This window comes from Giraffa tippelskirchi, chromosome 5 (assembly GCF_054371585.1).
Source record: "Giraffa tippelskirchi isolate mGirTip1 chromosome 5, T2T-mGirTip1v1.2.pri, whole genome shotgun sequence".
NCBI lineage: Eukaryota > Metazoa > Chordata > Mammalia > Artiodactyla > Giraffidae > Giraffa > Giraffa tippelskirchi.
In genome coordinates, this window is record NC_137279.1 from 193,774,891 (window position 1) to 193,802,439 (window position 27,549).

The 27,549-nt window shown below is 59.7% G+C and overlaps 2 protein-coding genes across 17 annotated transcripts in view; one reads left to right on the forward strand and one right to left on the reverse strand.

Moving 5' to 3' along the window:
• Positions 1-10,836, forward strand: part of FARP2 (FERM, ARH/RhoGEF and pleckstrin domain protein 2) — a 102,446-nt gene extending 91,610 nt beyond the window's left edge. For 3 of the 8 annotated variants that reach the window (XM_081490587.1, XM_081490589.1, XM_081490590.1), the window contains 10 exons: positions 583-832; positions 1,155-1,285; positions 4,142-4,210; positions 4,785-4,874; positions 7,899-7,981; positions 8,633-8,751; positions 8,950-9,113; positions 9,708-9,815; positions 9,930-10,081; positions 10,339-10,836. In XM_081490587.1, coding sequence (XP_081346713.1) covers positions 583-832; positions 1,155-1,285; positions 4,142-4,210; positions 4,785-4,874; positions 7,899-7,981; positions 8,633-8,751; positions 8,950-9,113; positions 9,708-9,815; positions 9,930-10,081; positions 10,339-10,408 — 1,236 coding nt within the window. In that variant the 3' untranslated portion in view covers positions 10,409-10,836. Of the gene's footprint in view, positions 1-582; positions 833-1,154; positions 1,286-4,141; positions 4,211-4,784; positions 4,893-7,710; positions 7,732-7,874; positions 7,982-8,632; positions 8,752-8,949; positions 9,114-9,707; positions 9,816-9,929; positions 10,082-10,338 lie in introns of all 8 variants that reach the window. The other 5 variants (XM_081490584.1, XM_081490588.1, XM_081490583.1 and 2 more) reach the window with 3 other exon arrangements.
• Positions 10,837-10,944: 108 nt separating this feature from the next.
• On the reverse strand, positions 10,945-20,680 carry STK25 (serine/threonine kinase 25). Of its 9 annotated transcripts, none has more exons than XM_081490598.1 (12): positions 20,599-20,680; positions 20,047-20,170; positions 16,312-16,496; positions 15,638-15,694; positions 14,966-15,074; positions 14,273-14,430; positions 13,999-14,184; positions 13,408-13,553; positions 13,157-13,271; positions 12,908-12,979; positions 11,607-11,743; positions 10,945-11,493 (listed from the first exon to the last, which is right to left on the reverse strand). In XM_081490598.1, the coding sequence occupies exons 4-12, from the start codon at positions 15,671-15,673 to the stop codon at positions 11,454-11,456; spliced, it is 999 nt and encodes a 332-aa protein (XP_081346724.1). In that variant the 5' UTR covers positions 15,674-15,694; positions 16,312-16,496; positions 20,047-20,170; positions 20,599-20,680; the 3' UTR covers positions 10,945-11,453. The 9 variants fall into 9 exon arrangements, with proteins under 9 accessions (XP_081346724.1, XP_081346721.1, XP_081346717.1 ...); XM_081490595.1 differs by having other exon boundaries at positions 13,999-14,082; positions 16,266-16,496; XM_081490591.1 differs by having other exon boundaries at positions 16,266-16,496.
• Positions 20,681-27,549: the final 6,869 nt, after the last annotated feature.

Genomic DNA, 27,549 nt, shown 5'->3' on the forward strand with positions numbered 1-27,549 from the left:
GCGGTGCAGCTGCTCCTGCTGCGCTCGCGCCCCAAGACGGGGAGCCCGAGGTACCAGCTTCACCTGCGGCTGCGCCGCCTGCGCTCCCAGCGCTGGGGCTCTGGTTCTTGCGCGACGCGCCGTGTGCTCCTTCTTGGAGGCTTCCTGCCCAGACCCCGCCCCGCCCCTGAGGCCCCGCCCCGCCCCTGAGGCCCCGCCCCGCCCCTGAGGCGCCGCCGAGCTCCACCCCGCCCTGAAGCCCCGCCCCGCCCCTGAGGCTCCGCCGGGCTCCGCCCCGCCCCCTGAGGCCCGGCCCCGCCCCACAGTGGCGTAGGCGCCCCTTTTAGGCTTAAGGTTAGCGCGTTTCCCCCGGACGCGCCTCCCGGTTTTCGGCTCTCGGGGCGGGCTGTGAGCGCGTCCCGGAGGCGGCGTGAGCTTAGACCCACGCGCGCGCACCGTTTGGTGGCGCTTACCCGGCCCGGCGGCCGCCTGTGCGGTCCGCTGAAACGCCGGTTCAGGGGCAACCCCCCGGGGGCGTGGCTCCGAGGGGTTGACCCGGCGGGGCCGGGGCGCGAGCCGCCGCTCAGCCCATCCCGCCCGCAGGCGCTCACCGGCCACTTCCAGCGTCTGCACGAGGTCCTGACGGAGCTGGAGGCGGCCAGCCGGCGCTTGCGGAGTCTGGAGGCGCTGCGCCGCGACTTCGAGAGGCAGAAGGTCTGCTACCTGCCGCTCAACGCCTTCCTGCTGAAGCCGCTGCAGCGCCTGCACCACTACCGCCTGCTGCTACGCCGCCTGTGTGCCCCGGGGCCCGGGGAGCCCGGCCCGCAAGGCCAGGACCGCGCCGACCTCTGCGGTGAGTGCATTTTAAGGGAAACGTGAAAGAAGAGCCCGTGTCAAATGAGGGCCCATAACATTGAAGAGCTGTTGGCCAAGACGGCCCTGTCTCTTCACCAAGTCTCAACACCAATGGGTGTTGGCCGGGAGCAGTTTGGGCTTCACGAGTCCAGGGTTCAGGACCCACACTTGCTGTCCCTGGCAGTCCTGTGAAGAGTTTGAGCACAGTGTTCCTGGAATTAAAACCACCTTTAAAATGTCACAAGCTGGTGGGGGGAGGGTTTCGTCCCTGCACCCCAGCCCACCTGCCCCTGCCCATACTGAGGGACCTCTCCACACAGATGCCCTCCAGGCCATCACGGAGGTGACCGCCACGCTCCAGCACAGCCTGGCCCAGCTGGAGAACCTGCAGAAGCTGACGGAGCTGCAGCGGGACTTGGTCGGCATAGAGAGTCTCGTCGCTCCCGGCAGGGTGAGTGGCTTCATTTGAGAACGTTTTTTGAGCTGGTTACTTCACTGTTTTTGACTGAGACATAATGCAGAGTGTGTGATTCCATAGTTTTTTGTATATTCATGAGGTTGTGCCACATCGCCACTAATTCCAGGACATTTTCATTCCCTGAAAGAAACCCCATCCCTGTTCACAGTCACCCCACCCCTGCTCCCTGCTCCGGCAGCTGCTAATCTGCTTTCCGTCTGGATCCCCCACTCGGGACGTCTCACACACACGGAGCCTCACAGTGCGTGGCCTTCTGCGTCTCACTTCTTTCACTCAGCGCACCGTCTTCAAGGCTTGTCCGTGCTGGGGGGTAGAGGCTTCATTCCTTCTTGTGACTGAGTAGCGTGTTCCATCTCTGGAGATGGCGTATTTTGTCATCTGCTAATAGACACTTGGGGTTGTTTCCACTTTTTGGCCATGGTGAATAGTGCTTCTGTGACCACCGTGTACAAGTCCTTGTGTGAGCCTGTGTTTTCAGTTCTCCTGGGCACACATGCACGTACCTAGGAGTGGGATTGCCGAGTCACATGGTCACTCTGTGTTTAACATTCTGAGAAATTGCCCAAGTTGCCCCAGTGGCTGCAGCATTTTACACGCCCACCAGGAGTATGTGAAGGTTCTGATTTCTCCATATCTTATTTTTTTGACTTAGCCATGCCATTTTGATGGTATGCAGTGGCATCTCATTATGGTTTGATCTACATTCCCCTGATGGCTAACATCAAGCATCCTTCCTTGTGTTCATTGGCCGTTTCTGTGCCTTCTTTGGAGAAGTGCCAACATGGAAGGTTTTAATTTAGCTGATGTCTAATTGGTCTGTTTTTCCTTTGGTCACTTGTGCTTTTTTTAGGTGTCGTAGCTAAAACACTATTGCTTAATCCAAGGTATGAAGATGTACCCGTGTTTTCTTCTAAAAGTTGCCTACGTTTTAGCTCTTACATTTAGACGTGATTCATTTTGAGTTCACTTTTGTATATGGTATGAGATAGGGGTCCAACTTCACCCCTTTCCAGGTGGGAGTACAGTTGTCCCAGCACCTTTGTTGAACTGTCTTTGTACCTTAGTCAAAAATCAATGGGCCATGGAGTGTGAGTTTATTTTTGAACTTTCAATTTAATTCCACGGGTCTCTATGTCTACTGGGCTGCTTACTTTTTGTCATTAATAGCTTTTGCTTTGGAAAGAATCTGCCTGCAATGCAGGAGACCCCAGTTCAATTCCTGGGTCAGGAAGATCCCCTGGAGAAGGGATAGGCTACCCACTCCAGTATTCTTGGGCTTCCCTCGTGCCTCAGCTGGTAAAGAATCCACCTGCAACGTGGGAGACCTGGGTTTGACTCCTGCGTTGGGACGATCCCCTGGAGAAGGGAACGGCTACCACTTCAGTATTCTGGCCTGGAGAATTCCATGGACTGTATAGTCCATGGGGTTGCAAAGAGCTGGACACGATTTTCACTTTCACAGTACTGTCAACAAAAGAAAACTGGTTTCAGGGTTGCATGGGGTGTTTTCTGTCTCCACACACACGTGAGAGTATGGGGGTGTAAGTCCTATTTTCCGTTAGTCTTATTAGAAGAAGGTCCTGAGAATGTGGGACCATGACCCTAAGAAACGAGACTGAAGCAGGAAGGTCCTGCCCTCCTGGAGCCGGGCTTTGACTGGAGACAGGACAGACTGTCTCCTCTCCCACCCAGACTACCCGGCTCCCCAGGGCTGGGAGCTCCTGTTACTCTGTGTGTTCTTCGAGTGCCCCCAGGAAGCTGTCACCAGACGGACACATCAGCAAGAGCAGCCCCTCAGAGCTGGGATGAGGGCGGGCTCCCCGGGGACGAGGCCTTGCTGCTGTCACTGCTGCTCTGACAGAGCCCTGCTCTCATCACACCGGGGTGCCTGGCCTCCCCGGAGGACAGCACATCACTTATCTGAGGGGCAGGGCTGTGGGCCGCATGTGGCCGATGAGGCCCCAGGGTGAGCGAAGTGCCAGGACACAGGACTGTGGCAGGCCCACCCGCCAAGGCTGGGGCACAGGTGTTGGAGTTCTGGGGCGACGGGGCTGCTCTGCGGGCAGGAAGGCGAGCCTGCTGGGGGCCCTTCCTCTGTGGGGCTGGCCCTTGGCTTGGGCCAGGGTTTCTGGGTCAGTCTCCTTCTTGCGCCCTTGCTCAGCCCATCTTAGGGCTGCTGAGGCCGGAGTCCTCCGGGATGGTCTCGGGTCACCAGCCCACACTGCCTCCAGAAATAGTCCACAGCGACTGTCCAGGGTCCTCAGGACGACCCTCCAGCCACGGTACAGGCAGTCAGGGATGTCTGATGCCTGTGCCCCCGAGGCAGGTGTGGGGCCTGGCCTGGCGGTGAGGGGGCCTGAGTCCTGGGGGAGTGGGCTGCGGGACACGGGGGCCCCTGCCAAGCTCAGACCACTGGAAGGTCTCACACCAGCATGGCGCCTCTGTGTTCTGAGGGATCCTCTGGTCAGGCCCCAGGGCGGCCGCTCACGAGTCCCCTGCTATCTTTGGTAGGAACCAGGTGTCCCGTCCTCCTCCCTGCCATTCTCTAGCTGCCCTGCCCAGCTTTCCCCAAAGCTGAACTCAGGTCATCTCCGTGGCAGAACCTTCCAGAAGCACAGCAGTGCCAGCCCTCAGCACAGGCAGCCTGCGGCGGCTCAGACATGGGGCACCAGACAGGAGGGGGGAGGGGGGAGTGGCAGGTGGGCTCCCGGGCAGGAAGGCACTGTGGAAGGGCCGGCGGGGCCCGCAAGGGGCTCGGGGGAGCGTGGAGGGTAAGGAGCCATCTGCTGCGGTGCCCTTGCCCGGCCCTCAGGACCCCCTGTCTTCCAGGAGCTCATCCGTGAGGGCTGCCTCCACAAGCTCACCAGGAAAGGCCTGCAGCAGAGGATGTTCTTCCTGGTAGGTCAGCAGGCGCTGTCTGGGCAGGGCTGACCCGTCGGGGGCCCGTGAGGGACGCGTGGACACCCCGGGTATCGTCAGGGCCCGTGAGGGACGCGGAGACGCCCTGGGCCAGCCCCCTTCCTGGTTCTGGGTTCTGGGTACCTGTCTGCAGGCCAAGCAAAAGCAGGAAGGTAGAGAAACCCACACAGCTGGGGCGGCAGGGATGCCCTGCTCACGCCGCGTGCCAGTCCGCAGGGTCTGAGGCCTCAGGGAGTCCCTGCTGCCCGTTCCCACTGATCAGCCCCTCCCTCTTGCCCGGTTGGTGGATTCACCCCTCCCTGGGGGAGGGCCTCTGTCAGGACCACCACCCTACTCCTCCGCTGGCACAGCAGGCGGTGGCCCAACAGGCCTGCTGTTCACGTGGCTACTGGTCACCTCTGGTCAAAAATGATAACGGAGTGGAACAAAAAATCCCTTTTTAGCAAAAACCTCCAGCAACCTGAATAACCACACACGACCCCTCGGAGTGAAACTGGTCTGACTGTGGACGCTTGTTTTTAGAACTCGTTTACCTAAAGCTCTAGCCTCTCAGTTCTCAGACATGCTGCTGTACACGAGCAGAGACACCTCGGGGAGCAGCCACTTCCAGATCCGGGGCCTCCTCCCGCTGCATGGCATGCTGGTGAGTGCACACCACTGGGCAGGCCGGGCCAGGGTTGGGGCCTGGCTCACAGCAGCCCCTCTCCGTCCTCTCACCCTGCTATGGCTCCCGTCCCTGGGGCTCACACGGCCCCTCTGCGCCCCCTGATGACACCCACCAGCACCCACAGGCCCAGGCCCAGGCCCTCTAGAACTCCACCTGCCAATCCCAGGGAGCCCTGTCCTTTGGCAGGAGACCCCACGAAAAGCCTGGGGCAGACGCTGGGGCCACAGCGCTGCTGCAGGAATGGGACTGACACCGCGTCTAAGAGAGAGAGCCAAACCCCTCATCCCTAAGACGCTGCATGCTTTACCTCCTTGATATTATTTGTAAATTTCTTCTCTCAAACGGACAATTTTGATTCCTTATGGAGTCATAATTTGCTATTTCACACACACACAGCTTTAAGGTGGTAACACAGATACCACCACCTGGATGGGTGGAAAGGGTGGGCTGAGGCCAGCACTGGGCTCAGGGACGCGCCCGGCGGCCGCCCCCGAGTCCTGCTGTGCGGCCAGGTGACAAGGCACACGCTCCAAGCCCCGTGCTGTCGTGGGCCTGGGCTGCACCACGTCCTCCATCCACGCCACACACCCGCCGTCACAGGGAAACATGGGGCATGGGCGTTGTCTGATGAGATGCAGTGTGTCCCCTCCGTGATCATTAGTTTTTGTGGTGAGACACCCCCACAGACACTGACTCCCTCCCATGTGAACCTGAACTCAACCTGGAACCCATCTGGGGACCAGCAAACATGGGCGGCCGAGTTCGGGCTTCCGCCTGGAGACATGCTGCCGGTCAGCGAGCCCCTCTCGCCGCAGCCCCACCAGGCCCCATCCCCTGCGAGCGGCGGGTGGGGTCCCGTGTCCACTTCCCCAGGCGCCTGTTCTGTCCTCCGCCACGGTCTCCCTCTCGTGGCATCTGGCCCTTCTCGCCCCCCTCTGCACGCCGGGCACACATCTCCTTCCAGTGCCAGAACCTCCGCAGATGTCTCTGACGTTTGTTCAGCTTTTCCAACTCTCAGCATGAAGCGGTCAGTTTGAATGATGTCACCCGCCATCCCTGGAAGCAGATCCCCCTTTGTTTTAAAGTATAAAAGTGACATCTTCATTACAGAAAAGGCTGAAAATGCCAAGTGAAAATCACTGCTCCCCGTGCCGCCCAGCAGTGACCGCTGCGGGCCTCTGGCCGCCACCTGTGCCGGTTTCGCTTGGCAGCTCACCGCAGCAGCCCCTGTTCTTACTGCTGCCTCCGGAGTTCTGAGCACTGGACCAGGGAGCCAGGCCCCTGCTCATTTAACCACCTCCCCGCACTGGACACTTCGCTGTGTCTAGATTTTCAGGATGAGGAACAGCACCACCGTTTGTTTTTCGACACATCCTTAGTTACGTCCTTGAGATAAATCATGCGAGCTGGGGGCACTCTTGACCGTTAACGCTACGCGGCCGTAGGAGCAGCTGGCCGGGCAACCTTCCCACCAGCTGCGTCTGCACCTGCCTCTGCCCCAGCCCTGGCATCGACCCACCTCCCACAGCATGGAGCACGGTTCATGCCGTTTGTGAAGTGTTTCTAAACCCCTCCAGGCCTCGGGCGCTTGCCAGGTCAGTCATTCCTTTCACTCTGCCTTCAGTTTGGTTTCCCTTGGAGAATTTAAACTCCATCCAGACGGAGATCGTGTTTGTCTCACTCCGAGAACTGCATGTGGCACGGAGGCCCACCTGTTGAAGGAGTGACCGTCGCCGTTTTCAGTCAGTCAGTCTGTCCATCTTTTTCTCTGGGGTTTCTGTCCTTGCTGCGGGCTCAGAGAGTGTTTCCCACACCAAGATTGTGTTGCAAGCTTCTTTCCTGGTACACTTAAGTGTTTTATTGTTCTTTTATAACTAATCTGCCTAAAATTTGTTGTTTTGGGTGTTTTTACATTGAGATGCAACATTTTCTTCTTGTAGACAGCTTTCCCGTTATTTGTTGAATCCTTCATTTTTTTCACTGATCCCAAGGCTGCCTTGATCATATAAAACATTCTTTACACTTGGATTCTTTCTGGAGGTTCTGTTCCATTTCTGTCTGTCCCAACATCTGTCTACACTCATTAGTGGTCACCACATCGCTAAGTTCCTTCTCGTATCTGTCCTTGTGTTTAAAAAGTTCTTTGCTAATCTCAAGTATTTAATTCTTCTAAGTAAACTTTAGAATCATTTGGATGAATTTTTTCAAGGAACACGGTTGAGATTTCTGTTGAAATTGTATTAAAACATATGTAACTTAGAGGAGATGCCATCCTGATACACCTGGTCCTGCTGGCCTGTAAGTCCAGCGTGGGGCTCCCTGGTTGGCGTCCCGTGTGTGTTTGGGGGGGGCGGTCACCTGTAACTGGCTAGTCCTGGGGACAGACATGCCGTGCTTGCTCCTGACTCCGGAGGGAAGGATGGCGGCTCCTGACTGGTGGCCAGTCACTGCCTGTCAGCATGGCTTCCTCTGCTAGTCTGCTCATCAGACGCAGGACTTGGGCAGAGGTGCTCCAGCATGTGGAGATGGTCACTCTTCTCCCTGTCTTGGTGACACAGTGGGTTCTGTCAGTCAGCTTCATATCGTCCTGCATTTATGGAACCACCTGGCTTGGTATAGGATGATGTCTTGTCCCTGCCTTTAGGTCCAATTAGGGAATGCTTCTTTCTGTAGTTAGTTAATCCCTTATCATCGAGGTCAGTCTGTGTGGTTTTTGAGTCTTTGTTAGGTTTCGGTACCACTTTATATCATGAATTGTCCAACTCTCTTTTCAACAAAATGCTCAACGTCTTTTCCTGTGCTTGATTTTCAGCTAATAGTGCTGGACCCACCGGTGAGTAGTGGGGTGCCTATGGCCCTCAGCCCACCCACCTGGGTGGCAGGGCCCCACCATACGGATCCCGGTGCCCCCATAGCCCCTGGTAGAGTCAGCGGGGGCCTGGTGCACCCCTGTGTCCAGCTCCGCTCCTGGCCCAGAGCCCTCCTGCTCTCTGCCCACAGGTGGAGGATCGGGAGAGTGAGTGGGCCATCCCGCACTGTTTCACCATCTACGCGGCTCAGAAGACCATCGTGGTGGCGGCCAGGTGAGGGCCGTCCCCCGTCTGGTCGTGGGCCCTGTGCTGTGCGTGTCATTGTCACCGGGACACGCAGCCTGGCGAGCACTGCCTCAGGGGGGCAGCTTCACCCTCGGTGGGAGAGCGTGGCTTCTGAGACCGTCCCCAGGACTGCCTGGCCCCGCAGGCTGCCCCTGCCGCAGAGCTGGGCAGGAGGCCGCCTGGGCCGCAGCGCAGGACCAGGGGACATTTCCCTGCCCCCGGTCACACCCCCGGGAAGGAGACCCATGCTCCTGATGGCCTGTGCGGGCCTCCGTGGGGATCGGCACCGCCTCCCAGAGGAGGGGCCTGGGTCCTGCCACACCCCGTCGGGTCCTGGCTGGCGTCACGGGGCACTAGCCTGCCACCGGGAGACCTTGGCGGCTTAACTGTGACCCAGGCTCCAGGCGCCCATTTCCACACCACACCACCAGGACTTAAAATCCCGTGATTCAGGAACATAACACAATGTGGACCAGCCCCAGCCTACATGGCGGGGTCAGGCTGGGCCGTCAGCAGCACCTGCCAGCCCTCAGGACCCACAGCACAGGGTGCCTGGGTGGGGGAAACAGGCCCCCTGACTCCCTGCCCCACCGTGGGAGGGAGCCCTGCCCAGCGGCTGAGCCTCAGGCCTGCCCGCAGCACCCAGCTGGAGAAGGCCAAGTGGATGCACGACCTGAAAGCGGCCATCGACGCGGCCAAAACCAGCAGCGCCACGGCCCTGGCGCCCCCGGCCCGCGTGCTGCGCCCTCTGCCCCGCGGTGAGTGCTGGCCGAGCCCCTGGAGACAGAGGGAAGCCTTCTGGGGGCGGGGCTAGGGGTTGCCGGGCCAGCCCAGCGCTATGCCCGTGTGCCCTCCTTCCACGGGGCACGTTTGGGGGGCGGCAGGCGTGGGCACTCTGGCAGGGCCGCGTGTGGCCGGGGCTCCCATGTCCTCAGCCAGGGCCCACCTCTCCCCAGGGTCCCCCGACGAGGCCTCCCTGGCGCAGGAGCCCGAGGACAAGGCTGGCGGGGCCCGGGGCTCCATGGCGGGGCCAGGCCAGTGCCGTGCCAACACCACTGTGCACGTGTGCTGGAGCCGCAACACCAGCGTGTCCAGGGCCGACCACACTGCGGCCGTCGAGGTACGGCCGAGCGCGCAGGCACCCCTGCTCTGCCTCCCTCCCTGCAGCAGCGTGGAGCCAGGCTTGTCAGGCCTATCGGCACACCCCCCAGAGCAGACAGGAGCCAGGCCGGGGAGCAAGCGGGCAGCTCATGGGGACCCACAGGACAGGAGGTGACCTGGATGCCCCTCAGCCGTCTGTGCCAGCTCTGGGGTCAGAGGCCCAGGGCTGGCCCGAGGAGCAGCCCGTGCTGTCCATGGGCTCAGACCTGGGGCCGCGCCTGTGACGCCCAGAGAGGGACGGCGCACGAGGGATGCCGCAAAAGGGCATGTGGGCTCCACGCCGAGCGGAGCGCTGCCCCCAGCCTGCCGGGCGGACACCACTGAGGGCCTGTCCCGTGGAGCCCCAGCCTGTCCCCGTGCCTGTCAACAGGACACTGGCGACAGGAAGCACCCAGGCTCGTCCCGCCTCTCCCCGCCCGCTGGACCGCTAGACCACGGAGGCAGGCCCGGGGAGGCGCCGCGTCCCCGCCCCCCAGAGCACAGGGAAGCCTGGGGGCGGCCCTCTGCGGCCAGTGGTCCTGGGACACTCACGTCCGCAGACATCTCTTTTCAGAATCAGCTCTCTGGATATCTGCTGAGAAAGTTCAAGAACAGCGACGGCTGGCAGAAGCTCTGGGTGGTCTTCACCAATTTCTGTTTGTTCTTCTACAAAACTCATCAGGTAGGAAGGGGCTCCGCCTGTGGGCACTGTGCCCTCACGGAACCGCCTCTGCGTGGGCAGGGGGGTCTGGGCGCCTGGGCGCCTGCCAAGTAAGCGCACCCTGCCACCCTCCAGGACGACCACCCCCTCGCCAGCCTCCCGCTGTTGGGCTACAGCGTGAGCCTCCCCGGGGAGGCGGACGGCATCCACAAGGAGCACGTCTTCAAGCTCCAGTTCAAGTCCCACGTCTACTTCTTCCGGGCCGAGAGTAGATACACATTCGGGAGGTAACTACAGAGGCGCCCGGGGCCCCCAGTCCCGCCTCGGGCCGGCCACACCTGCTGAGGACCGGACACTTGTTCCCTGGGTCTGGAGGGGGTGCTGAGCACTGCTGCTAGGGTTTTAGTCGGCCCTCCCCTCTTGACTTGGGGTCGTTCTTGGGAAGAGGTTGGGGCACAAGCCCACTGATCTGACGGCCAGAGCACGCCCTGCCTCCCAGACGAGCAGTTGGTGGGGCGGCTCTGACATCTGCACCCCCTCTCAGGTGGATGGAGGTGATACAGAGAGCCGGCGCCTCAGCCGGGAGGGCCAGGACCCCCGAGGAGGATGCCTGAGGCCCACCTGCCCAGATGGAGACAGCCGAGCAAGCAAGCAGGGCCAGCACGCACCCCAAGACTGCTCGTCCCCCCAGGACGCTGGCGGCAGGCGGGCCTCCCAGCGACACCCCGGAGGCAGTGCTCCCCCAGGACGCAGCCAGCGCCTGGGCTCTGCAGGGCCCGGGAGGACGCGCGTAGGGGAAGCAGGCCGGCTCTGTGCGGTGAGGCTGGCGCTGCCCCCGCCCTCACCCACCTGCCTTCCTCCTCCCAGGCAGGGCCTCTCATCAGGCTGGGTGATGGGGGGGTTCCAGGCACAGAAGCCTCTCTGGTGCCCCGCCAGCCCACACTTCTGCAAAGTGGACAGCAAGCCCCCAGGAACTTATCGGTCCCGAGGAGTGTACGGAGCTCGCACACCGACTGGCTGAGAATAAAGGGTCTCCCCCTGGTCCTGTGTGCTGCGCCCCCCCACCTGCTTTCCAGCCAGTGGCCCCGTGTGCTCGCCTTGGGTGACGAGGACTCGGGAGCCTGAGCGCCCCGCCCACCACCAGCACATCTCAGTTCAGGTCTTTATTGAAAGTGGCAGGAGCCTCTCAAGAGTCTATGAAAACTAACACCCTAACCTCAGAATACTTAGGGAAGCAAGGAAGTTTGATTTTCTTAAAAAAAAAAAAAAAAACAATCTGGCTGACACGAGTACTTATGAGAAGACACGGTACCTGATCCACCAGCATGAGGTCAATCTACAGCCTCCAAGGGTGGTCGGGCCAGGCGGGAGGCAGCAGGGCTGTCCCGCGCATCTCTGCCCCTCCGTCTCGGCAGCGAGCGGAGCCCCGGGGGCCAGCCCGGCCTCGGGGCCTTGAGGCCTCGAGGAGACCAAGCCCATAGCCTCTGCCGCTAAGCGCGGCCTCGGCCCAGCTGGGAGGGGACGTGGGAATGGATGGCCCTCTGCTGGGCGGGGGCATGGCCCGCGGGGCCAAGGCCAGGACGGCACAGGACCCTGGTCAGCACAGTCCTGACCACTCAGCTCCAGACGGAGGCCCTCCTCCTGGATGCAGTCAGGGCTTCAGCGGGTCGACGTCAGGTGATTTCTGCTGTGGGAAAACCTGCAGACCAGGGACCGGGTCACTGCTCTGCCCTGGAACACAGGCGCAGGCCCTGCAGAGCCGAGCCCCGCCTGGCGAGGACCCAGAGCATCCTGCCGCCCCCAGGCCCTCACCTCTGCACCCGCTCCACCAGGTGGGCCATCAGCTTGTCCGAGATGCCGGGGCAGGACTCCTCAGCCAGGCTGAAGGCGTTCTCCAGCTCCTCCAGCGCCCCCACGCCCCCGCCGCTCTGCCTGTGCTTCTCTTTGAGCTGCACGGACACCCCGGGCGCCTGACTGGGGGCCAGGGTGGCGGCCTCCCAGCCCCACCCGGCCTGCGCCTCGCAGCAGGAGGCAGTGCTGCCCCAGGGTCCCTCCACACACAGCCAGGACAGCCAGGCCCCCCTGAGCATGGAGCAGGGGCTCCCAGGATGGTTGGGGGTCGCCCTCCCAGCTGGCCCCGCCCACCGGGCCTCGCTCCTCCAGTCACGAGCCTTCCTCCTGACCCCGGGTCCCGGAGCCCACAGCCCAGATCGCGTGTGAGCGGATCAGCCAGCCCCTCCAGCCTGACCACTGGGACTAGGGGCCCACTCGCACCCCCCGGTTGTGGAGACCCCACGAGGAAACGGCCTGGCCGGGGGGCTGGAGACGAGTCAGCCTGCTCGCCCAGCACACGGAAACAAGGGGCGAGGGGCGCACACCTCCCCGGACACCCACCCGGCAGCCTGACCTCAGCCCAGCCCATAAAACCGGAACCCAAAGGGGGCCCAGCCAGCCGGGGTGTGGCCACACCTCCCACCCACCTCAGAACCCAAAGGTGCCAGCCCCAGGAACCCTGCTGCGCGGCCCCAGGAGCCCACATGCCCAGGGACAGCCCACCCCTGCCAGCTCCTCCCTACCGGTCCCCTTACCCGCCCGGGCACCACGGGCCCCTGAGTAGGAGCCTGCCCACCCCCACCTCCCTTGGCGCGGCTCCACTGCCTCCTCTCTCAATGTCCACCCCCGCTCCCAGGCCAGCATCACCCTGGGTGTGAACCCGGCCACAGCCCACTGCTGGTGACTCACTCCTGGGGATGCTACTGTCTGCTCTTGAGCAAGCGACACAGGCGCCGGGTCATGTGACCACTGGGGCGTGGCCCTTAAGGGCTCCCTGTCCAGGGCCTGATGCCCAAGACCGAAATCTCCCAGGCTCTCTCTAGACTGAGGATCACCCCGTGTCTGTGGTTCAAAATAAAAGGTCCCAGGATAGCAGTTCATGTTCAAAGCCACCCTGGGGCCCCAGAAGACCCTAGCAGGCTCGGGATCTTGAGGGTCACCTGAGGCCGGCTTATCCCAGCCTTCTCTGGTCCTTCCACTCAAAACGCCGGGTCCAAGGGGCCAACCTCACGAGCCCCGAGGGACCCAGACAACCTGTGCTGCCCCAGCTTGCCCCTCACCTCTCCGAAGACGGGCCGGACCAGGGTGGACAGGCACTGCGACCTCGGCTGCCTCTTGACGGGCTCCGCCGACTACAAACGCAGAGCGTGCGGAGGTGAGCGAGGCTGAGGCGTCGGAGCTCGGGCAGGCGCGAGCCCCTCCACCCCATCCTGGTCTCCTGAAGAGCCACCCTGGGGGAGCGGGCGTGCCCAGGAGGCGGGCCCCCCACAGCCCGCTCCCCTACAGCACGCGCCCGGGGCCAGGCCAACCTTCTGAGGGCCGTGCAGGGCTGTCCCCTTGTGCAGCTTGCTGTGCGGGCTCGGCCGGATGGTGGGGGGGAACGTCCAGATGGGCCCCTGCTCTCCGTCCTCGGGGTCTCCGTCTCTGAAGAGGACGGTGGAGAGTCACACAGGACCTCGGGGTCAGGAGGGCCCCGAGATGCACTGGTCCTCACGGCCCCAAAGGCCGACCCCTGCCCCCGGGGAGCCCGCCTCGGCCCCGTGGGATGAGCAGGCCCTACATGTCGGAGTCCTCGGAGCTGGACTCCTCGCCGTGGCCCTCCGACCTCCAGCGCTTATAGCGGTCGATGAGCTCGGTGAGGAAGGAGGTCTTCTTGGTGTAGCGCGTGATGAACTTGTGCTTCAGAAGCTCCTTGGCGGTGGGCCGCTGCCGGGGACGCACACGGGTCACCAGGCGCCGGGCAGACGAGTGCTGCCTGGGGAGCCCCTGGCGCTCAGAGCAAGGAGGCCTGGGCCGAGCCAGGGCCTCAGCGTCGCTACCCCTGCTGGGAGCCTGGTCAGGGGCCCCCAGGAGGCTGGGTGGCTTCATACCATCCTCCCCAGGGGAAGGGCCTCCCTCCAGACCCTCCTGAGCTGGACAGGGGGCACAGAGGAGCCCTCCCTGGCACAGCGGAAGGGCCTCTGGCCCTGCCACCTGCGACCTCCCACTATAGACAGCATACCCCTCCATGCACGGACGCACGCGCGCACACACACACGTGCACACACCCACCCCTGCTGTCCTCTGGGGCCCAGTTTCAGGGGCCCCAACTACGCTCAGCCACGCAGGCCCCTCCTCACCACTCATGGAGCTTGGGGCGGGAGGTGCTTACAAATCGGGGGTCCTTGTTGAGACAGGCCTCCACAAACTCCTTGAAGGGCTTGCTGTGGTGGCCCTCGAGCGTGGGCGGGCTGTTCTTGGGGATCAGGAACAGGACACGCATGGGGTGCAGGTCGGAGTTGGGGGGCTCACCCTTGGCCAGCTCGATGGCTGTGATCCCCAGCGACCAGATGTCGGCCTGGACAGAGAGCCACGGGGCCACTGCAGCCCAGGCTGCCTGAGCCCCGCTGCCCTCACGCCCACACGCCGACCCCCGCCCAGCCCACCTTGAAGTCATAGGCCGACTGCTTGATGACCTCGGGCGCCATCCAGAAGGGGGTGCCCACGAACGTGTTCCTCTTGATCTGCGTGTCTGTGAGCTGCCCTGCCACCCCGAAGTCCGCCAGCTTCACGTCGCCCTGCTCCGAGAGCAGCACGTTGGCGGCTGCGGCACAGGACAGTAGGCGTCACCCTCAGCGCCGCCCGAGGAAGCGCCCCCTGCCAGCCTCCGCCCGGTCTCCTACCAGCGAGGTCCGCCCTCAGCCCCAAGGCCACAGAACACTGCCGGCGGGTGCCCGTGGGCCCCGCACACACACCCTCAGCCTGGCCCCAGTGCCCCCATGACGGTCCCCACCACTGAAAGCCCCGCGCACACAGCAACTGCCCTCCCTCCCAAATCGCTCAACAGGCGCAGGGGGCCCTGACTTTCCCTTGCTCTGCCAGTCACGCCCCTCCAGGCTGGCCTGGCCACTCACGGACACCAGCACGGGTGCTCTCACACACCTCACGTTCACAGACTAAGCAGGGGCCCTCCTACCCTACGAGCAGAGCCGGCTCCGCCCGTGTGCAAGGAGACAGCACTGACCCAGCCCCATCTGTTACTGGAAACAGCAGGACTGCCAGGTTTCCGGGGCCACGGTGGGCACCGGGAACCGCAGGCTCCACGCCCACGGCCCCCGCCACCGTGCACCCCGGGGCACCTTTGATGTCTCGGTGGATCTTGCGCTCCGAGTGCAGGTAATCCAGGCCTTTCAGGATCTCCCGCAGGATGGTGGCGATGTAGGTCTCCTCCAGGGGGCCCGGCTTCAGCTGCAGACGAGGGGCCAGCAGGGCCTCAGGCCTCCCAGCAAAGCCCACCCGCCCCTTCCCCACCGCCCCAGACCCAGCACTGACACTGAGCTCTCCTCCTCAGCGCCAGGGAGGGGGGACCCTCTGGATGGTGGGAGCCTCCTGTCTCTTAACCCACTGTGTTTTGACTGCACGGTCTCAGTTACACCATGGGAACTCTTAGTTGCGACACGTGGGATCTAGTTCCCCGACCAGGGATTGAACCCAGACCCCCAATATCAGAAGCGTGAAGTCTTAGCCACTGGACCACCAGGAAAGCCCTCTTTACCCACTTTTGAAATTAGAGTTTCAGATGGCTGTGGGGGATGTAACAGCTGAGAACGGGGACCTGGCCACACTCCGGAGCCTGCCTGCCGGGGGGACTAACCTCCTACCCCACAGGCCAGCAGAGGACCCGGAGCCCTCAGCACCAGCTGGGTCCTGAGGAACAGCCAGTCACCGAGACAGCGAAGGAGGGGAAGCCACAGGAACCCAGGGTTCAAGACAACCCCCAACTTCTTCAGTCTGGCCCTGCCCCAGCTCACCAGGTCCAAGGCGGAGCCGCCACCCAGGTACTCCATGATGATCCACAGCTTCGTGCTCTGGGGCAGAGAAGTGTGTCAGCAGGTGGCAGCAGGCAGCATGGGGCCCCGACACGTGCCCAGCTGTGATGACTCAGCCAGGACGCCCACCGGGAGCGGCTGCAGGAGCCTGCCTGGCTCCCCTCGCCACAGCCCTGTGCAGACGCTGCAGACAGGCCATGCCCTAGCGATGGCGGCCGAGCTCACTCGGTCCAAAGCCCCTGGGTAGGGCTCCGGGCTCCAGGGGGCCTACCCTGCCCCGGGAGGGGCACAGATGGGCCACTCCAGAGCCGGCCGATCCCTGCTCACGCCCTGCCACCCCCGGGCTCCCTTCAGGACAAGGCCGGGCCCCCGGCCCTGGGTGCGGTCATTCCCTGGGGGCCCGGTCCATGCTGAGCTGGGTCCGTGTCCTCCTGTGGGGACCCCCACCCTGCAGACCAGGCCTACAGGGGGCAGACCCAGCCAGGTCTCCTGAGCAGACAGGGCCCGCCAGCATCATCCCCACTCTGGCCACAGGGAGCCTGGGCAGCCCCCTCTTTGAGGGCAGGGTGCCCGTCACGGGGTGGCCAGAGCCAGCCCCCGCCTGCGGCACCTTCAGGTAGGAGCCGAAGTAGCGCGTGATGTAGGGGCTGTCGCACTGGCTGAGCACGGTGATCTCCTGCTGGATGTCCTCGATCTCGTCCTCTGCCTCCTCCAGGTCGATGATCTTGATGGCCACCACCTCCTTGGTACGGTTGTCGATGCCCTTGTACACCTCCCCGAAAGAGCCCTTGCCGATGCGGTCAAGCTTGGTGAAAAGCTCCTCGGGGTCCACTCGCGAGTGCTGGAGACATGGACGAGCGGCCTGGTCAAGGGCGGAAGGCCAGGGTGCACCCCGAGGTGCTCTCCTCACTTCTTATACCTCTTTTCATTCAGAAAACCTAAAGTTACCTCCACACAGGGGCAAACGTCCCCAGAGAGAGCTGAGAGGCCGGGGCTCTCGCCAAGAAACCAGGGCCACGGGGAAGGTAGAGCGGCCACGCAGGTCGCCCCTCCATGCCCACAGCCCAGGCGTGGGGAGGACCCAGAGAGGCAGGTCATGGGTTAGGAGGGACGAGTGGGTGGAGCACAGGGAGCTGAGGGCAGTTGGACAACGGGCCTAGGCGAGGCTGTGACCACACAGGGCCAGCCTCGCAGGCTGCCAGCTGCGTGAGCAACAGCCTGACCATGCTGGGCCAGCAACCATAACAAACTCCAAAGAAGGGTCGAGGGATGCAAAGAACTGTCACTCACCTTTCTAAACTGAAAACTGCTCTAAAAAGTAAAGCCTATTCATCAAAGAATAAAAACAAAACTCAACAGGTATTAACTGAGTTCTCCCTGCACACCTGGAAGCCACACCCCTTAGAGTCCTCAAGACAGCGATGCCCTCACCGCAGCTTGCAGCTGAAAACCCACGCTCTCCTGGACGGTCAAACGGACAGAACACCACCCTCCCCACCTGGTCCTCAGACTGGAGCACAGACCCGCCTGACAAGGCGCGGAGCCTCAGGCAGGCTCAGCACCAGGACACGTAGGCTCGGGGCGTCCATGGAGCAATCTGGCTTTTGACCTTGACCCTCAGTGTCCAGGCCTGAGACAGCTCAGCATGGGGCTGCGAGGAGGACAGCGGGCATGCCTCACCCCGCCTGCATGGCCCCCTGTGCTGAGGTCACCTTGCTCCCCCACCGCAGGCACTGGAGACCCAGGACCCCAATGGCACTGGTAGCCTGGCAGGGAGCCTGGCATCTGGTCCCCACAGGGGCAGAGAGGGTCTCCTGAGTTTGCTGGACCTCAAGTCCACTGGACACAGCTCCCTCCAAACCGCAGCACCACCCTGAGGGCGTCTGGGTGCCCCCCTAAAGCAGCACCATGCCCACCTGCCTGTGCGAGTGGCCTGGTGCTGAGGGGGGGCCACGCTGGGGCAGCTGCTCACAGGCTCTGAGCAGAGTCTTGGGGGCACAGGGCTCCCCCCGGGCAGGGCACTGTTCAGGGCCCACTGGCTCCAGACCGAGAAGACGTGTCAACCCAAAATGGCCAAGAGCTGCCTTTCCGGGCCTGTCACCAGCAGGGAAGGACTCACCCAACCTCTGAGCGCCAGGCGAGTGGGAGAAGGTGCAGGCGACGGCCTCGGGAGAGAGCCGGGGCAGGGAGCCCAGGATGCCGCCTCCTGCCGATCCCCACCCCCGGCCCCGCCCAAGCCCACCCTGGCTCTGCCAAGCACACCTCCACCTCCAAGGACACGGCTCCTCTGCCAGTGACACATCCCCCCCAGGACGGGCCAGAGCCGGGTCTGGTCCCTCAGTGTCCTGACCAGAAACGCCCCAGGTGGGGCACCCAGCTCTCCACGGCCCCAGGCGGGGGGAGGGGACAGGGCGGACCCCTAACCAGAGGCCAGGCCTGGCAGGGAAGCGGGGAGCCTGGCCCAGCTCTCAGTCTCTTCGGGTCCCCATGGCTGCAGGGCGGGCACCTGAGTGGACAAAGGGGCCCCACGGCCCATCCCGGGGCAGCCTGCTTGCAGTCTCGCCGGAGACAGGAGAGACAGGACCCTGGGGCCGGGTCCCAGCGGCCCTTCCAAGACCCGGGCCTGGACAACCACGCAGGCTGCGCGCTCGGCCCAGACCTCTGTTCTCTGAACCAGCCCTGGGGCTGCCCGGTCTGCGGCCACCACTCAGCGGTCTGCACGTCCATTCAGCAACACGCCTGCCGTTAGCATCACTACCCACGTGAGCGGTGTCCAGAGGCCTCCACCCGCCCCACGACAGGCGGCAGTCACGCACACAGGGTGCTTCCGCAGCCACACAGACCCTGGGCAGGGGTCGGCCAGGTGGGGGCCTGACACCCCAGGTTCCCCCGCGGGGAGCAGGCCCACTGCCCCACGCACACGAGGACCGCCTCACAGGGCACGGCGACCACCATCTCAAGGAAAACAACGTCCTGTCAGGCTTCCTGCCACCAACAAAGACCAAGCGTCTCCACCCCTAAAAGGACAAAAGGGGCTTCCTTCCTTTGGGGTCCCTTCCTCAGCTCCTCTGAGCGCCGCTCCGTGCACGAGCAAGATGCAGACAGCCAGGCCCCGCTCAGAGCACCACCAGCACCCAGGTAAGGGGCAGCTCACACCTCCACGTCCGCACACGGGAGCTGTTCCTACAGCTCTTGACCTTGAGCCAGACTTCTCTCCCAGCACCTTAGTCAAGGGACTCAGAAGACACACGTGTCCAAGACGACTGTGGCCCCGTCGGTCACATCAGCCACCCACCTGCAGCCCTGGCCGTGGCCCAGCAATGGCAAGGCGCTCCGGGGTTCTCCAAAGAGCCCAGACGTCTAGAGCCAACCGGACTCCAGCTCCTCCTCCCCCATGAGAACACGCACTTCCTGTTCCTCCCAGGCACCCAGTCCTCCCAAACTGGGCTGATGGGAGTGAGCCTGAGGGCTCAATTCTCTTCGAGAGGAGCTCCCACCACCTCACAGCAATCAGCCTAAGCCGCACCCGAGCTGACCACTTAAGAGCAAAACCCAGCGGCTAGGATGAAGGACCACCGGACCAGCTGGGGGGTTCACTTCACAGCAGCTTCCAGTCACACCTGCGTTGCAGTAACAGAAAAGGGGGGGCAAGTGTGGACCACAATCCCTGACGGTGGCTGCCCCGGCCCCCAGCTGCAGTCGTCAACCTCAGGGCTCACTGTGGAGGGTCCCCTGGACTTAGGCAGTTAATGCACAAAGCCAGATGCCTCAAAGTGCTCTGGTGTTGGTAATTTCGAGAACCAACCAGCCAAAGAGTGGGCATCTCCCAGGCAAGGCCCCCCCAGCCCAGTGGCAGCCCTCTCCACCCCTCAGGAGAAACGCACACGCGTGTCCTCTGCCTTCCCTGCATGGATATTCCCAGCCCCCCTTGCCCCCCACAGCCGCTGCCAGGACCAACGAGGCCCCTGTCCGCCAATCCGAGGTGCTCGTGGACCCTGACCTTCCACAGCCCTCCAGGTGCACAGACCCGGTTCCTGCGGCCCAGCCCTGTGCCAGCGTCCGTCTCTGCACACCCACAGCTGACCCTGCACTGAGGCTACACTTTAACAAGCTGGTGCCCCACAAGACGCTGCCAACGGGCCAACCCCAGTCAGCCCTGCACCCACCAAGTCTGAGCACCTGGAGACTGCTCCGGCTTTGCCCAGGGCTGTGCATCACAGGGCTCCCACCCCTCCTCCCACACGGGCCTAAAAGGGGCTGCTCTTCTGAGACCCCCAGACCACTGTTCAAAAGGCAGTCCTTGCTGAAACGGCCTTTCTCGAACTCTGCAGCCGGCGCTCCGTCCCGGACCAGTGTGCACACCCGCGCACCTTCCAGACGCCCCCCCTTACCTGGTTGGCAAATCCCCTGAGGTGAGCCATGTCTGCGCGGCCCTCAGACCATCCGCCGCGCCCCCGGGAGGCCCCGAGATCCCGCCTGGAGGCTCTGGAACCAGCTTCAGGCCGCTTCAGTCAACTGGAGAGAGAGCAGACCGGCTCGGGGCCCTGTTCCGGGTACGCGGGGCTCCCCGCCCTCCGGGGCCAGCCCCCTCCTCCAACCATCTGGGGACCAGCTAGAGTCAGAAGGGTCCCCTCGAAGGGCTCTCGCCGCGCGCCCTCCGCGCCCGACCCTGCTTCCCCGGGGAGCTCCCCGACACCCGGCCCCCCGACGCTGCGCACACCTCCCCGGCCCCCAGCCTTCCTCAGACCCCGGACCGGGCCCCCCCCCAACCCGCCCCCGGGGCGCCTCGCCCCGCCTCACCCCCGGCCCCGCCCCACGGCCGCGCCGCCCGGCCCCCTCCCCAACCGGCCCAGGGGCGGGCCAGCTCGGCGGCGCGCCCACCTCCGGGGGGCTCCATCCCGGCCTCCCCCGGCCCGCTCCGCAGTGCCCGCGAGGGCTCCCACCCGCAGCCTCCACTCGCCCACGGACGCCTGGGCCCTCAGTTGGCGAAGCAGCGGCAGTGGCGGCGGCAGCCGGAGAAAGTCCGGCGGCGGCGGCGGCGGCGAGGGCACGCGGCGTCGCGGACCAGCGCGGGGCTTTCTGGGATAGCGAGTCCCTCTCGCGCCCCGCGCAGGGGAGCCCGCGGGCCCCGGACTACAAATCCCGGCAGGCTACGGGATGGAGCGCAGTGGAGGCCCGCAGGCGCGCCGCGGGGCGCGCTGGGACTCCGAGTCCGGCTTCCTGAGGGGCGCGGGCCTACGTCTCCCGGCAGGCCGCGGGGCGGGGCGGGGCGGGGCGGGGCGGGGCCGGACGGGGCCGGGCGGGGCGGGGCCGGGCGGGGCGGGGCCGGGCGGGGCCGGGCGGGGCGGGGCGGGGCGGGGCGGGGCGGGGCGGGGCAGTCGCGGGTGGGGCCACTCCGCCCTCCCGCCGCCCGTCCGCACCTGGGCGGACCTGGCCCCAGGCTCCCTTGTGGTCCTTCAGGCCCCACCCCTTGCGGCGTCCGGGCTTGGGAGGGTGGACCGGGCGTAGAAGTGTCTTGGAATGTTATTAAGTCTGAAAAAGGGAGGCGCTTTTGACACAGGTCGGCCTGGGTGGACCTTGACGACGTGGCACTGAGTGACAGAAGCCAGACCCAGGCGGACAAACACGGTTTGATTCCATTTGTATGAGGTCCCCAGAGTGGCCAGATTCATAGAGACAGAAAGGCGAAGCATGAGTGTGGGGAGAAAAATGACAGAATGAACTCAGCAAATGATTTCCAAGGCTAATCATTCAACATCACAATACTTCCAAGTTTATGCCCCAACCATTAATGTTGAAAAACCTGAAGCTGAACGGTTCTGTGAAGACTTACAACACCTTCTAGAACTGGCAATAACAACAAAAAATATGTCCTTTTCATCATAATGGATTGGGATGCAAAAGTTGAAGGTCAAGAGTTACCTGGAATAACAAGTTTGGTGTTGGAGTACAAAATGAAGCAGGGCAAAAGCTCATAGAGTTTTGCCAAGAGAACGCACTGGTCATAGGAAACACCCTCTTCCAACAACACAAGAGATGACTCTACACATGGACATGACCAGATGGTCAGTACTGAAATCAGATTGATTTTAATTTTAGCCCTTCTAATATGTGAGTACTTAGTATCTCATTATGGACTTAACTGGCATTTCCCTGAGAGCTATGATTTGAGTATCTGTTCACGAGCTGTTTGCCATCCATGTATCTCCCTAGTGAAGTGTCTACTCAACTACTTTCAATTTTTTCTCACTGGGTTTAAAAAAGTGTTTATTTATTTGGCTGCCTTGGGTCTTAGTTGCGGCACGTGGAAATTCACGGGGGGCATGGACTCTAGCTGACGCGTGCAGGCTCAGGAGCTGAGCGGCACGGGCTTGGGCGCTCCGCAGTGTGTGGGATCTTAGTTCTCTGACCAGGGATCAAACCACTGTCCCCTGCACTCCACAGTGGATTCTTAACCACTGGACCATGAGGGAAGTCCTAGGTTCATTTTAACTGTTGATTTTTGAGAGCTCTTTATACATTTTCAGTACTTATAGTCGGATATGATTTGCCATTTTTCTCCCACTCTAGAGCTTGTCTTTACATTCTCTTAAAATGTTTTTCTGAAAGGAAAATTTAAGTTTTTGATGAAATCCAACTCATCATTGCTTTTTAAAAGTTTGTGGTAAAATATAGATAACAAAAAATATGTTGTTTTAGGGACTTCTCTGGTGGTCCGGTGGCTGGGACTCTGTGCTCCCAGTGCAGGGGGCCCAGGTTTGATCCCTGGTCAGGGAACTAGATCCCACATACTGCAACTAAGACCCAGCGCAGCCAAATAAAAAATAAATATAAATAAATAAATAAATAAATAAACTTACTATTAAAAAAAAATGTTGTTTTAACCGTTTTTCAGTGTGCAATTCACTGACATTAAGTAAATTCACCATGTTGTGTAACCTTGATCGTTATCTATTTCCAGAATTGTGTCGTCACTCCACAGAAACTCTGTACCCACTAGGCGGTATCTCCCCGTTTCCTCCTCCCCCAGCCCCTGGAAGCTCAATTCTACTTTCTGTCTCTTGGTCTATTCTTGATACCTCACCTAAGTGGATGGATTAGGAAATGGCAACCCACTCCAGTATTCTTGCTGGAATAATCCCACGGATAGAAGAGGCTGGTGGGATACAGTCCATGGGGTTGCAAAAGAGTCAGGAACAACTGAGGGCACACACCTAAATGGAACCACACAGCATTTGTTCCTTTGTAATGGGCTTACTTCCTTTAACATGACATTTTCAAGGTTCATCCATGTTGTAGCATATGTCAGAACTTTCATTTCATTTTATTTTTAATTGTGGTAAAATGCAGATCAAATACCTCCTGAGAAATCTGTACGCAGGTCAAGAAGCAAGTTAGAACTTGACATGGAACAACAGACCGGTTCCAAATTGGGAAAGGAGTACATCAAGGCTGTACATCGTATATCGTCACACTGCTTATTTAACTTACATGCCGAGTACATCATACGAAATGCCAGGCTGGATGAAGCACAAGCTGAAATCAAGATTGCTGGGAGAAATATCAATAACCTCAGATATGCAGATGATACGACACTTAAGGCAGAAAGTGAAGAGGAACTAAAAAGCCTCTTGATGAAACAGGAGAGTGAAAAAGTTGGCTTAAAACTCAGTATTCAGAAAACTAAGATCATGGCATCTGGTCCCATCACTTCATGGCAAATAGATGGGGAAACAGTGGAAACAGTGTCAGACTTTATTTTGGGGGGCTCCAAAATCACTGCAGATGGTGACTGCAGCCATGAAATTAAAAGACACTTGCTCCATGGAAGGAAAGTTATGACCAACCTAGACAGCATATTAAAAAGCAGAGACATTACTTTGTCAACAAAGGTCTGTCTAGTCAAGGCTATGGTTTTTCCAGTGGTCATGTATGGATGTGAGATTTGGACGGTGAAGAAAGCTGAGCGCCGAAGAATTGATGCTTTGAACTGTGGTGTTGGAGAAGACTCTTGAGAGTCCCTTGGACTGCAAGGAGATCCAACCAGTCCATCCTAAAGGAGATCAGTCCTGGGTGTTCATTGGAAGGACTGATGTTGAAGCTGAAACTCCAATACTTTGGCCACCTCATGCGAAGAGTTGACTCATTGGAAAAGACCCTGATGCTGGGAAGGATTGGGGGCAGGAGGAGAAGGGGATGACAGAGGATGAGATAGCTGGATGGCATCACCGACTCGATGGACATGGGTTTGGGTGGACTCTGGGAGTTGGTGATGGACAGGGAGGCCTGGCGTGCTGCAATTCATGGGGTCGCGAGGAGTAGGACACGACTGAGCGACTGAACTGAACATGTGAAGAGCTGACTCATTAGAAAAGACCCTGATGCTGGGAAAGATTGAAGGCAGGAGGAGAAGGGGATGATAGAGGATGAGATGGTTGGATGGCATCACCAACTCGATGGACATGGGTTTGGGTGGACTCCAGGAGTTGGTGATGGACAGGGAGGCCTGGCGTGCTGCGATTCTTGGGGCCGCAAAGAGTCGGACATGACTGAGCGACTGAACTGAACTCCTGCATTGCAGGCAGATTCTTTACCATCTGAGCTTAGGGATTATACAGTGGAGGTGACAAGTAGATTCAAGGGATTAGATCTGGTAGACAGAGTGCCTGAAGAACTATGTGTGGAGGATTATAACATTGTATAGGAAGCAGTGACCAAAACCTTCCCAAAGATAAAGAAATGCAAGAAGGGAAGGTGGTTGTCTGAGAAAGCTTTACAAATAGCTGAGGAAAGAAGAGAAGTGAAAGGCGAGGAGAAAAGAAAAGATATACCCAACTGAATGCAGAATCCCAGAGAATAGCAAGGAGAGATAAGAAGGCCTTCTTAAATGAATAAAGCAAAGAAAGAAGAAAACAATAGAGTGGAAAAGACTAGAGATCTCTTCAAAAAAATCAGAGCTATCAAGGGAACATTTCATTCAAAGATGGGCTCAATAAAGGACAGATATGATAAGGACTTAACAGAAGCAGAATAGAAAGAAGAGGTGGCAAGACTTCACAGAAGAACTGTACAAAAAAAGTTCAAATAACTGTACAAATAACTATGATGGTGTGGTCATTCACCTAGAACCAGACATCCTAGAGTGAGAAGTCAAGTGGGCCTTAGGAAGCATTACTACAAGCAAAGCTAGTGGAGGTGATGGAATTCCAGCTGAGCTGTTTAAAATCCTAAAAGATGATGCTATTAAAGTGCTGCACTCAGTAGGTCAGCAAATTTGGAAAACTCGGTAATGGCCACGAGACTGCAAAAGATCAGTTTTCATTCTAATCCCCAAGAAGGGAAATGCCAAAGAATATCCAAGCCTCCATTTGAACAGTTTTGCTCTTTTCATATGCTAGTAAGGTAATACTCAAAACCCTTCAAATACTAGGCTTCAGCAGTGCGTGAGCTGAGACCTACCAAACGTATAAGCTAGATTAAGAAAAGGTAGAGGAACCAGAGATCAAATTGTCAACATTCACTGAATTGTATGAAAAGCAAGGGAATTCCAGAAAAGCATCTTTTCCTGTTTCATTGACTACACTAAAGTCTTTCACTGTTTGGATCACAACAAACTGTGGAAAATCCTTAAAGAGATGGGAATACCAGACCACCTTACCTGCCTCCTGAGAAACCTGTATGCAAGTCAAGAACCAACGTGACAAGAAACAATGAACTGGTTCAAAATTGAGAAAGGAATAGGCAAGGCTGTATGTTGTCACCCTGCTTATTTAACTTACATGCAGAGTATATCCTGCGAAATGCCAAGCTGGATGAAGCACAAGCTTCCATCAAGATTGCTGGGATTAAAAAAAAAAAAGATTGCAGGGAGAAATATCAACAACCTTAGATATGCAGATGATACCACTTTAATGGCAGAAAGTGAAGAGGAACTAAAGAGCCTCTTGATGAGGGTGAAAGAGGACAGTGAAAAAGCTGCCTTAAAACTCAACATTCAAAAAACTAAGATCACGGCATCCTGTCCCATCACCTCATGGCAAATAGAAGGGGGAAAAGTGGAAACAGTGACAGATTTTATTTTCTTGGGCTCCAAAATCACTGCAGATGGTGACTGCAGCCATGAAATTCAAAGATGCTTGTTCCTTGGAAGGAAAGCTATGACCAACCTAGACAGCGTATTAAAAAGCAGAGATATCACTTTGCTGACAAAGGTCCATGTAGTCAAGGCTATGGTTTTTCCAGTGGTCATGTATGGATCTGAGAGTTGGACTATAAAGAAGGCTGAGCACCAAAGAATTGATGCTTTTGAACTGTGGTGTTGGAGAAGATTCTTGCGAGTCCCTTGGGCTGCAAGGAGATCAAACCAGTCAATCCTAAAGGAAATCAACGCTGACTATTCACTGGAAGGACTGTATTGAAGCTGAAGCTTCAATAATTTGGCCACTTGATTCAAAGAGCCGACTCATTTGAAAAGGCCCCGATGAAGGGAAAGGGAAAAGTTGAAGGCAAAAGGAGAAAGGGGTGACAGAGGGTGAGGTGGTTGGATGGCATCGCCGACTCAATGGACGTGAGTTTGAGTAAACTCCGGGAGATGTTGAAGGACAGGGAAGCCTGGCGTGCTGCAGTCCATGGGGTCGCAGAGAGTCAGACATGACTGAGCAACTGAACAACAACAGCAACAAAATAAAAATCACTGAGAATACCAAGTGCTCACAAAGACAGGGTGGCCAACCATCGTGGCTTCCCAGTTCCATTACTGAAAGTCCCCTGTGCCAGGAAACCCTTAGGTCCTGGGGAGGCAGGATGGTCGGTCACTCAGGGTGAGGACGCAGACCAGGGTCACAGGCCGTCAATGCTGAGAATGCGAAATGGTGCGGCCGCCCCAAAGAGCATGTGGCAATTCTTAACGTCAAGCAGAGATTCTGCATGTGATCCAGATTGCCACTCTTGGGTATTTATCTTGGAGAAACGAAAGCTTACTTCCACACAAAAGCTTGTGTGTAAATGTCTACTGCACGCCTTCATGATCAGCCCAAACTGGAAACAACCCAGATGGACTTCAATGGAGTGAGTACGTTGACTGGGGTCCATCCCCACCATGGAGCTTCCAGGCAAGAAGCAGGAACTAAGCACTGGTACTTCAGCACCTTGGGGAACCACAGGCGTCCTGGGAGAGAAGGGAGCCAGTGGCTAAAGGCTCTGGACCCGGCACAGGGCTCCATTTAGGCGACACAGCGCCGAGCAGTGGATCCGGGCCGTGGGACTGCTCCGTGTCCTGCCTGTGCTGGAGGTAACACAGAGCCATACTCACGTCTGTGAGAGAAGCTCAGAGAACGGAGAACTGGACGCCAAGAAAGATGGTGCTAGTGTATTTGTTCACAGATAAATTTTTTACATTGACTGACTCGTTAATACCAAATATACAGTCAGTGTTCAGATTTCACAGACGTGTGCGTGACCATTAACGTGGTCTCCTGTCTGTGACCGCACACAGTTTGCTCAGACCGAGCTCCAGTGAGCCCCCGCCGTACGCGCTGCCTCTGGGCTCCTTTCCCTTCGCCGTTCTGGGGCCCCTGGTTCTGTGGAGGCTCCCAGGCTGCACTTTGCTGATCGCCCCCCGCCCTGCCTGCTGCTGTCCCCTCCTGGGACCTCACGGGGGACTCCAGGCCCCTGGCTTCCGTGAGCAGGTGTGGGTCACCCTTATCGGATGGCACACCCCCCACAAAGCGGAGGGGACCCGACATGTCCCTCTGGGAAGTCCTGGAGCCCGGGGTGCTGAGGACCCCCAAAGACGCCCAGCCCTGCTGCGCCGCCCAGGCCAGCCCCACCACAGCCGCATAGTGCTGCCCTGAGGTCGTGCAGAAATGTAGCTGGGGAGGGTGCACCCCCTGGGG